This window comes from Coffea arabica, chromosome 7c, assembly GCF_036785885.1.
Source record: "Coffea arabica cultivar ET-39 chromosome 7c, Coffea Arabica ET-39 HiFi, whole genome shotgun sequence".
Taxonomy (NCBI): Eukaryota; Viridiplantae; Streptophyta; class Magnoliopsida; order Gentianales; family Rubiaceae; genus Coffea; species Coffea arabica.
In genome coordinates this window covers 7,688,376-7,699,743 of record NC_092322.1, presented here as the reverse complement: position 1 = coordinate 7,699,743, position 11,368 = coordinate 7,688,376, and the positions used below count along the sequence as shown (strand labels likewise).

General features: G+C 36.3%; 2 protein-coding genes across 4 annotated transcripts; both read right to left on the bottom strand.

The window, feature by feature from the left end:
- Window positions 1-344: 344 nt before the first annotated feature.
- On the bottom strand, window positions 345-6,978 carry LOC113701636 (MLO-like protein 4). 2 transcript variants are annotated; one of them, XM_027222386.2, is made up of 15 exons: window positions 6,650-6,978; window positions 6,466-6,523; window positions 6,155-6,372; window positions 5,178-5,294; window positions 5,035-5,095; window positions 4,810-4,907; window positions 3,847-3,921; window positions 3,313-3,398; window positions 2,713-2,762; window positions 2,188-2,228; window positions 1,923-2,093; window positions 1,737-1,772; window positions 1,221-1,288; window positions 1,051-1,111; window positions 345-967 (listed from the first exon to the last, which is right to left on the bottom strand). In XM_027222386.2, the coding sequence occupies exons 1-15, from the start codon at window positions 6,767-6,769 to the stop codon at window positions 584-586; spliced, it is 1,644 nt and encodes a 547-aa protein (XP_027078187.2). In that variant the 5' UTR covers window positions 6,770-6,978; the 3' UTR covers window positions 345-583. The 2 variants fall into 2 exon arrangements, with proteins under 2 accessions (XP_027078187.2, XP_027078190.2); XM_027222389.2 differs by lacking the exon at window positions 6,650-6,978 and having other exon boundaries at window positions 6,155-6,310.
- A 1,896-nt stretch (window positions 6,979-8,874) lies between these two features.
- Window positions 8,875-10,901, bottom strand: LOC140003851 (protein HIGH ARSENIC CONTENT 1, mitochondrial-like). Of its 2 annotated transcripts, none has more exons than XM_072056720.1 (6): window positions 10,714-10,901; window positions 9,918-9,998; window positions 9,760-9,833; window positions 9,561-9,631; window positions 9,325-9,378; window positions 8,875-9,203 (listed from the first exon to the last, which is right to left on the bottom strand). In XM_072056720.1, exons 1-6 carry the CDS (start codon window positions 10,728-10,730, stop codon window positions 9,108-9,110), a joined length of 393 nt encoding a protein of 130 aa, XP_071912821.1. In that variant the 5' UTR covers window positions 10,731-10,901; the 3' UTR covers window positions 8,875-9,107. The 2 variants fall into 2 exon arrangements, with proteins under 2 accessions (XP_071912821.1, XP_071912820.1); XM_072056719.1 differs by having other exon boundaries at window positions 9,918-10,008; window positions 10,620-10,715.
- Window positions 10,902-11,368: the final 467 nt, after the last annotated feature.

The window sequence follows — 11,368 nt, the reverse complement described above, 5'->3', positions numbered from 1 at the left end:
AATTACGTTCAAAACCTTAAGATCGTGAAACTTATAACTTTGACCATTAAATTAAAATTTCATAAGTTAGATTGTCGTTTAACCACGCGAAATAACAAGAAAATTTATGTTGTTGACACAATGAATTAACTAATCCATTTAATTGAACCAAGACTCGGGCATGCTCTATAATTGAAATTATCACCCGCTGCATAATGCGACTTGTTCAATTTCATTTGGTCTCTCCAGAAAGTTATAAAACTTGTGCCAGGCACTTGAAGGCGTTGAATTCAATCCAATTTTAGCACACTACCTTTCGACCTTCAGATTTGATGTTATGGTCTACTCTGCTTGTACGAGGAGAATTGCAGCAAGAACATGGTCAATTTAATTTCAAAATGCTGCCTACATGCTGTTGTTTCACTAGTTTGACACATATAAAGTACACAAAGAAGCCCCTCGTACTGTAGAAGTAGCTATAATCAATACCGCAGCAGGCAATACATATTCGACTGCCTTGAAGGCTATATTTTGCTGCCTCGAACACTCACTGACTCTCTTTAGCCTGTCATCCCGTTGTGATTTTATTAAAGAAGAGATGGGACTATCTTCCTACATCATCATCATCATCTGATTCATGTCTTTCACAGTCACAAATTTCTGCACGTTTACCAGATTGCGAACCACAAGTATGATGTTTCTCATCGGAAGGTGAAATGTCATTATTCGGTTTTTGAGTTTGTTCTGTGGAGGGACGACCAAGATCATCTGAGCTAGTGGAACCTTCGATTCTTTGAAAGCCACCACCTGAGCTGCTTGAGGGATCATCTCCGCTGTCCTCCGCCATCGAATCCAAGGACATGGTTGATGCTGTAGTTACCAGGGGAAAAAATGGGTTTTCTTGCTGTGTCCTTGCCTTGTTTCTCCATCCATGAAGTGATCTCCTCACATTTTCAGAAACTATTGATTTCTTATACTTGGAGCCCATCTGCAGTAAAATTGCACACGTAAATGTCAAATGAGATTGAACAAGAAATAATTGATGGTGGTGAAAGAATGTACAGAAAAAACCTGAGCGATAATAACATAGAGTGGGAAAGTGATGAAGCTACACCAAAACTGAGAGACCAGCCTGCAAAACCAGTATATCATGTCATGTTAATATAGCTTGAGCGTTTATCATCCCATGCATTGAATATGTGTTCCATCATTCAAAAAGAAGGTAAGAAATGACTATTTACCCGAATGCCAAGCGGATCACAAGAAAAATATGGTTTTCAGTGAAACATGATGCTCCCTTAATTTCCCGCTGTAATAAGTATTAAACAATAAGAGCAGGGTGTTATTGCACGTATCATGTATCTTGAGCTTTTGCAGGGAGAAATTAATGTTCAGACTACTTAAGAAGCCATGTCAAGATAATCAATCAGTACATAAAACAGTTGCTGATGAATTTCTCATTTTAGACGATGTACGATATCTTAGATGCTAACTCATCGAATGCAATTTAACAATATAAATGCTAAATTGAAAGATTTTCCATCCTCCAATTTAGGAGCAGAAAGCAGGAAAAGCTTCTTATGAGCTGCTTTATTAGCTTTAATGACAAAAAGAAAGATAGAATAGTGAAGAACCCCCCTACAGTTATCTCGGGAGTATCATCTGAGGTCTTATTTTAGCCCGTGTCATTTTGCTTATATTAGATTTGAGTTGATCTATCTTCTTTGCAATAGGCATCAGGGTAAGCAAGATCTTACTAGTGACCAGAGGTATGTCGCCATCTCAAATGCATTCTGCAAATTACACCACCACCAAGATTCAAATTTTAAGCAGATAATAACAAAAGACTTGTGCTACTTCAAACTCTTTAATTTATGGCTTAGAGTCTATAGCTCATCAATTACTAAATTAAGAAGCAATAAACATTGTGAATTCACAATCACCTGGAATGTTATAAATTGAATTGATCGGAGCAGAAGCCTAGGTTTCCCAAACCAGAAGAGCTCATCTCTGAGGTTAAACTGATGAAATCCTGCTTGTGGAATTGTTTCTGTGATCTCCACAGCAAGCTTTACCACTACGCGATGCAATTTGGTGCCAATCAGGAGGATCAACTTCCAGCGACAACAAATAAAACAGATTATAGAACTTAGAAAAGCTTTGCCACTCTCATCGCAAAAGCACAGACATAGAGAGTTGGACACTCACAATGGCTGGCAAGAAGGAAATCCAGAAGTAAATATTAGTCCCTGGAAAAAAAATATATGCTAAAATTCATGCTCTGAATTTGTCTATAATAGTTCACACTAGAAAGAATTCAATAACAGTTATAAGTGGGTCTGCCCTTGTTGCTTTTGTTGAACGATGAGATCAACTTCATTACCATTGTCATTTTGATAACTAACACTGCAATAATTTGTGGCTTAAACTGTTTAGTGATGTCAATAACCATGATTTCAGCACTTTTTTCAGGACTTATCAATCAATGGATCATGGATGTCTCTAAGTAATTGCTGTCAAGAAGTAGTTTACCATGTTCCTTCTGGATTAGAAGAATATAAACTGATTATGTATTTACTCAAGTATGGCTCCATGCGCCATAGATTGACTGGCCCTATATATGTCCAATTTATCTAACTTACCTACAACAGTGATACCTGGCATCAGACCACTAATAGATACTAAGATTTGATCCCTTTACCTGTCAAAGGAGATCAAGCATGGGAAAATTACCGTGAAAGCCTAGAATAACGCATGATATGGTGAAAATCCAGAGTGGAACGCTGGAAAAGGAAAAAAATATTTGTCAGACATCTATCCTTCAGAGGTCATATTTATGCAAATTTTTTTTTGGGGGTGGGGGAACAGAAATGAAATACAAGAATTTTGCTACCAAAAACACTCAAATGAAAAAAAAATGGCCCAGTCAAGTAATCATTTTATCATGTTTTAACAGTAGATTAGGATAGCGTTTTAATGCTGCACTGAAAAGTCTAAATATGATGAAAATCTTTCACTTCTTTGTACTATTATATAATTGAAGAGTTTTTAGTTAAAGAAACTTATTCTGTTAGGTAGCCATCACATTTCAACTTTCAACTGATCTTTATCTAAACATGAAAGAGATCTTGTCCAGTGACGAGGAAAATTTTAGCAGAAAGAGCATCAACTGATCACTACCACAAAGAAATATGTAACTATGTTGTCAGAACTACTGCATAACCTTTTCTGGACCAAAATGGTAAGTGCTGCAAAAGATAAGTCGCAATTTATCAGCATGAGGTTAGAAGCCAGTTCTGGAAATGTAAGAAGCTTAAAGCACAAAAGCAGTACCTGATGCCAACAATATCTCGGAATTCTTCTTCCATACTTCTAATCATGTACTTATGGAAATCATAGTTCAATGGTAGCTGATGAGTCTGCAACAGAAGCCACATCATTCAGTCCTTTCATTTTCATGACAAACTATCAATACAGTACAGCATAAGCTTAGAATCATGGTTTTAATTTTAACTTTTCCTGGCAACATTCAGATGTCATTGGTAAATGAGATGTCCTTTATTGGTTCAAGGGAATTAAATGTATTAGAAACTGGGACATGGTTGTCATAAATGACCATTTAGCTAGAGAGTCTATGCAGTAAAGTAATCAACCAACTTGTTTCTTAAGTACTAGGTGGTGCCTAAATGAGCCTATCTGGTCGCAGTTGATTGATATGTTGATAAGTGTATACATGTGAATCTAGAGGTAGCATATCTTTTTCAGTATAACAAACTGGATAGTTCAGGTGTAAACAGCCCTGTAAGAAGAGTGTTTCCGGAAGATTACCATAGGCTTGTAATTTGGAGGCTAAGTTAGAAAACTTACATTGATAAATCCCAGGCGCAAAGCCATGTAATCTGCTTGATTTATTGAACTCCAAAATTGGCGGCCGAAACAAAGCTGCATGAAACAACTTGCGTTTGCAAAAAGATTAATAAGAAATGCTTATCAAAATCCAAAGACAGAAATATCTTAGATGTGGAAAATCATGTGCCAGAGAATATGCATGACAATGGAGATTATGTATTCATGTCTGACTGTTCCAAGCAGCAAAAGACCCTCTAAAGTTACAAATCCGCATTTTCCAGCAAAATCGCTCAAAGAATACACATTGTCTCACAATCTTTGCTTGAATAAACAGTAATTAAGATATTTGAACAAAAAAAGTCAACAACTTTTTGATGCATCAGATTGATAATTTCACCATCTTCTATAAACCAGAAAGAGTGAAGACAAGTGCTTTTATAGAGCAGGATAGAAGACCTTAATCTCAAACTTATTACAATTGCCAGCAATCTCTCCTGAGAAGACAAAAAGGATCGTGAAGTGCAAGACCCTTCAATTAAGACCATAGACTCAGCTATGATGTCTAACCTAGGAATTCCTCTCTTTTTTCATAATATAAGGAATTCCTCAAACAGCGACTAATAGGTACGACATTGTCTTGCACATTGCCATTTTTTCCCCATCCTCCTAATCAGTGGAGCTATTCCATTAACTATTTGCTCTTTCAGCTGCAACATCTCAGTTTATGGCATTAGATTCAGAGGCAAGATTAAACGCATACGTTTGCTTCTCATAGGAAGTATATCTGACAACTTCCATATGTAAATACGTTACTAACTCAAACTGACTAATGCTAAGTAATCAACAAAATGCAAATCCACTCAGCAGCCCAGATGACCAGTTGACTAGAGGATATCTTTTGCTAAAAAACTTTGTGATCATTCATAATTGAATCAAATAGGTTTTCATACTTCAACGTTACATTTATATCTATCATTATACCAGCCAAACAAGTACTCTGTGATGGCTCCACGGATGAGAAGTGTGGTTGAAGATGAAGGACGATACACGAGCCATCCTCCCACTAGCTGCCCCGGAATCTAAAGTACAATTTGAATCAGAAAACAGAAATTTCTTCCTCAGAAAAGCAAATTAACATGTTCCATGGCAAAAGTTGCATGGTGAGACTTAAAAAAGCCACTTTAATCACTAAAAAGAGTTCTGCACCTTGGGACAACTGAAGAGCCACCAACTTAGCATGATTCTCCCACGTTCTCCAGCTGTAAATCTGCTTTCCAAATTTACAAATATAAGAGGGAACTTTTAGTGCTCATAGATGAGTTCTTATTTCTTGGTAAGCAGATATGTACCTTGATCACGGCCAAAGCTAGTGCAAGGAAGCTATATAAAACATGAGTGACTCCCAATATGAACACAAGACGATGGAGCTGCTCTAGGCTTTCACGTGAAGCAAATGATTCTTGTCCCTGGGATTCAAGATGTTGAAGAAATTGGTGCCAGTCACATACCAATAACTGATAATTTCCTAAAACTTTTAGCACCTCGTTCAACTTTGACTTTCACAACTAAATCTGATTATGGAAAAAAGGGAAAAAAATTAAGCTCAATCTGGCCAACCAGTTCAGGATTTATGCACGATGAACAATGGAGCAACTCCAACCACTATTAAGCAGGTTAGACTTGCTTGAATGGTCATTGTCAAAAAGGAAGCAGTTCAGATATCATCTTTATTGCAAAACTTGCAAACACTTGGGATTTTTTATGAAATTGTCACCTAGTCCAAAAGCTATGGTTAACAAGACTGATCTCAACATTCATGTTCTCTAATAGGTTCTTTCTGCTCTTAAGAATCCTCTCCTACGTCTGAAATACCTTTTCCATTAGCATAACCTAGCCACGAGTCTTTGCATATTCTTCCATTCTTTTCCACAATTTTCAGCAGCTTCTTGAATCAGGAAACTTGGTCCTTCATGTACTACCCCCTTTGTAAAGGAATTTCATATACTGGATTAGAAGCAATAAATGTTCGCAACTTGAAAATGTTCAGCAACAGTAAATTCTAGTTGCGTAGCTGTAAATCTCACCAATCAATTTCTTGCTCCTCCTTAGTTGTCTTAACCCCACATTTAATACCAGGATGGGAATTGCAATTAGCAAGTGCAAATGTACATAACTTTGCTGGGTGTTTCAGGTATAAAAGCTTTCTTAAGTTGGTCAAGCAACGTAAGAGCAAGTGGGGTACATATTCTTGTTGAAGAAAAAAATCATGCTTAAAATTGAATTAGAAACAGACTGCAGAGATAAATGGGATTGCAATTTGAGCTACCTCAGGACAAAAATTCTGCTTTCCTGATGGAAACGAGGTATTCAAGTTCTCAGCCCTGAAAACAACGTTATGATCTAGGAAAGCGGTTCCCTTGACAACATCCCCAGGAGCGCATGGGTAGAAGCGGGTACTTGAGGCCGATGACTTAATGCAAATCTTAGCAACAAAAATAATCCAATGGCCCATTAGCAATGATAAGAGGCCAAATAGCATCAGCTCTGTTTGAATCAAACAATGACCTTTCAAGTATCAAAGCACAGCGAAAGGAGGAAAATAAAAAAGAAAATAAACGACCCGTTAAACAATCTTACCATCCTTGATCTTCTCTAATGCAGCCAGGAGAGGCTTCCTCTTGGTCTCATCCAACCACTATCAAGAAAATCACGTAAACAAAAATCATTAGCATACACAAAATTCTCACTTGTTCTAATGTATACCTAATCACCTAACTTAGAGCTAAAAAAATGAAGGAAAAAGTTTATGATGGATTATCACCTCTGCAAGTCTCCTTAAACAACCATGAATGAAGAACCCAAAACCTACCAAAACGCTAATAACAGTTGCAACTGCCCAAGTGGGAGTTTCAGTCAAGGATCTTCCTTCGTTTATTTCCATCTAAATTGATTGGTTGGAAATTTCAATCACATTTGTTCTCATGTACCAGAATTAAACTAGATAATCTTTGACGCTGATATTATACAGGCAAGTTTTTTGAGAACCCTTTTCATCTTAGAGGCCGGTGGATCTTCTTCATATTCTACTTTCTTGATGAGTGACAGTCGCTCAAATGTGGGTAGTCATGTTTCCAAATGCGGAACTACTACTGCTGCAGGCTATTGAAGGCATTAACTGCCCTGTCCATTTGGTAAGATCAGAGGGTACAATAATTAAAATTGACGTGCATGGGTTGTTACAAATTAGGTGACCACAATTGACCCACTTTCTTGTTGAGATTGGCCATATTAGTGTTATTATAATATGTTGATTTGATGAACATTCATATATCCTTCATCAACTGAATTTGGACCTCCAATTTCGTGTTGAATGTAAGGGACTTTTGCCTACATTTTTCAGTTTGATCCAATGACTTATTTTATTTGTCTGGCTGCTTCCTGCTAGTCAATCGTGATTATTATAATAAATTCTAAAATTACAACGAAAGAATGAAATCTTCTGTTTGATTTGTAAGTTTTCAGCGGAGGCATGAAAAACTTGTAGTTGTGAGTAGGGTACGTACGCATCCAGTCAAGCACTAGAGGTAAAATAACTAAGTTCGGGCTTGTTGAGATTTTAGAATTCGAGCTTGATCTCGAACTCGACTTCAATTTATGTTACTCGAGCTCGAGTTTAATTAAATCTAATAATTCAAATTAAACTCAATCGAGTCTATTCGAACTCAATCAAATCTAATCAAACTCAGGCAATAAAAATTAATACTTTACATGTAATTTTAAATAAATGATATTATTGATATTTCACAATAATAAATATAAAAAAATTAAAATATATATTATAAAAAACTCAATTAGGCTCGTCGAACCTTTGAGTGTAAAATATTGAAACTCGAACTCGACTCGCTGCTTTTATCAAGCAACTCGAACTCGAGTTCGATCAAAACGAGCTCGAGCCGAGCTAATGACCGAGTAGCTTGGGCGCTCGAATCAAGCTACTCGATCTAGCATCAGTCCTAGTTATGAGCAATCACCATCCGATTCTGGAAGATATAGACATATAGTTTAATTTATACAGGCGTTTGTATTCATTTATTTAAGGGTAAATTAAATTACTCGTAGTCCCTTTTGTGCTTTTGAATGATACCAAATGACTCTCTTAAGACTTCACAATATCCGTATAAACCTTCTATAGTTTTATGTAAAATAAAAAATTTGATGAAAAATAATTTCCATAATGTCATTATGACGTCAGTTAAGATATTAATATTATTCATTACAGCATTAGTTAAAATATTAATAATATTATCCTTATTTAAGCACTAAATTGAATAATGATCTAACTGCATTTTATAAAACCACGAGAGGATTGTGTAGATAGATGCAAAACCAAAAGGGAGACAAGTGAATATTTATGCAAAACTAAAAGTGTGTTAAGTAGACATTATAATTTCATCGCGCACACTTTTAAAGCACATGTTAGTTAACTGTCATAAATGGATATAATGTCCATTCATTTTTCACTTTATATAAAATCATAAGGTATTGTGTGGATATTTTAAAACTTTAGGGGTTACCGTGATATTGTACAAAAGCACAGGGAGTCATGAATAGCTGACCCTTTCTTAAACAACGACTAAAACCTGAGCAACTCGTTGTTAATTTTGAACCGGAGAGGGGAAAACAGAATCATGCTCGAGAGTGGAGATATCAATCTCAGCTCTTGGCTCTACATCTGCATTTGTTCTCTATAAAGTCATTAATCGGCCAATTTCTTCCTTGTTATCGAAAATTGGAAGAACGGCCAAATTGTTTGAAGGGTTTTAAATCTTTTGGACTGGTGAAGTGGCCAAACTTCAGTTCCTGCCGGCTTCTGCCTTGTCTTTAACCTCTCTGTTGCATCATGCATGTTGACGTCGTATATGTTAAATCAGTAGAACAAACTGAGTTGCTCGTTAAATTTGCGTCCATCCGTTACAAAATACTTTCTCGATCAGGGACCAAAGCTCATTAACAACTTTCTGTTAACAAAAGTTAAGAAGAATACTATAAACTTCAAACATGCAATTTGACATAACGTTGATCAATCAAAGCGTGCGATTTCCTTTCATTTACATCAAGCACAATCAACCAATCCTGGTCTTTGTGTGTGTGTGTGTGTTTTTCTTTCTCTTTGATCAGTCATCAAATCTTGGTCTAATATATCTAGTAATCACGCATATTTATTTCTGGAGTCCTGGACTAGCCCTCATTCTGATTTCCCGTATAAAAGGGCGCATCAATTAGAGCTCAGTATCAGGTTCAGGCTTCTTCACAGCAAATCCATTCTTGACCCATTCGATATAGCCTCCTCCCATGTTACACGCATTCTTGAAGTCCTGCAGATTAGGTGAAGGCGAAGCAACTTGGCCTATTAGTTCCAATGGAAATTATCATAAGAAAAATTATATAGCAATGTCGTGAAAACAATTAATATTGTGTTCATCCAATTGAACTTACAGCATTAAGAAGATCAGTGGTTGCATACACAGACCTTACACCACTTTGGCAGCCCTTCAAACCAAAAGTTGCAGAGTAAACGATTTAATCATAGGATTACTCGAATTCAATATCAAACACTCAAAAAGATGGGATCCAACAACTAATCATTGTAGGGCTTGCTCTTTTTTTTTTTTTTTTTTTTTTAAAAAAACATTTATATCGGTGCCTGCCCAAGCTTTTGGGTTCAACTTTACCACTACAAGACGATCTTCCTTATTGCAAGCGGACCGAACCTGCTCCATGAACTTGGGATTCTTCACCTTACCTGAATTTCAATACGAAGCCAAAAACAGTACGTTTCAAGAATAGATTAGACGAGTGATTGATTTGAAGATATTTAGTAATTTGGTATATTTAAAGAACATATGATTTTGAGGGGAAAAAAAAAAAAACCTTCAGGGGTGATGAACATATAAGGAATGTTCAAAGCATCCACTACATGACCCTTCTCGAATTCTTCCTCAGTCCTGTTTTATAAGAACACTTCTTGAAATCAATGTATATTCATCATCTGTTGCTTTGAGCAGGATTGTAAAGAGAAGGCTGTTTACCGGACATCAAGATAGCGGTAGCCAGAATGGAGGAGGTCTTTAGCTGCATGAACATCCACAGTAACAACCTCTGCTCCTGAACTACATAATGGCTCTGTTTTCAAACTCGGACCGGACCGGCCGGTCGAACCGGTTGAACCGGGAACCGGCCAGGTAGCCGGTCCGAGTCACATTAGAAAACCGGAAATTTAAAACCCGGTCAAAGCCGGTCAAAAACCGGGTTTGACCGGGTTTGACCGGGAAAAACCGGTTTTTCCGGTTCAACAGTATTTTTTTAAAAAAAAAATTCAAACTTTTTAATATTATGTTTTGACCCCCTAAATTGTTAAAACTTATTGATATACCTCAAATATTTGATACTTTATAAATATTGTCCTAAAATTTGATGTTATTTTTCAATTAAATTCATAATTTTAATTCTAAACTTGTTAATATTTATTAAATAATATAAATTGCTACTTGATTGTTCTAATTTTTTTGTATTTTCTTGTTAAATATATTTGAAACATCAAATATATATGAATATGCCTTTATTAATATCAATATATTATTAGATATTATATATATAACATTTTAATTTTAAAATAATTTTTATTTATGACGTCATCCGGTTCGACCCCTATCGACCCCCGGTCGAACCCATTGATCCCTGACCCCTGACCTCGGCCGAGTCGCTATCCGGTCCGGTTCTGAAAACATAGCATAATGGAGGAACAAGGAGAAGAAACAAACAAGTACAGTGGAATACAAACCAACAAGTTTTCATCTTGGTAGTAAAGAAATTCTGGTACTATACCTTAATTTGGGTTCCATGGAAATGAACTGATTTCTTTATATAAAAGGGGGTGGAAGACTGAAACAGAAACTTTGACTCCTGGAATACGGTTTCAGAGATCTGTTGGCGTTTGATTGATTTTGAATAAGAAAACCAGCAAGCTGAAGATGGACTTTGTGGGCATTTGGGTTGGTTCAGTTTTATACCGTTTTAGACGGTATGGGAACGTTGGATTTCTGTGGATAGGCATTAGCGCATTGGAATGCTCCATCGCTACTAACAAACGAGATGCTGATTAGACAATCATATTGGTCCGTCCGTCCGTCCTCCACAAGGAGAGTTTTGGGACAACACCAAATCCAAAAGAAGTTGTTGTTATTACCCAAAAAAAAAAAAAAAAGTTCAAAAGTTGGTGTTATGGGAAAATTTAAACCTGTGGGGTTACAATTATTTTTCTAGCTTTAGTTAAGCTATCAAAATAAAGAGATATTTTAGGTAGAATTTATAAAAACGAAAAAAATTGCACTATTTTTGTTTTCTTACCTACTTATTTGTCCACTTGTCAAAGCCAATAACTCCTTTACCAAAATTGGAAGATCACATGAACGTTTGGAATAAAAACATGCACTAGGGAAAGAAATTTGTGTACAAGTTCACCTTCTAAGGTGAGTGGCGA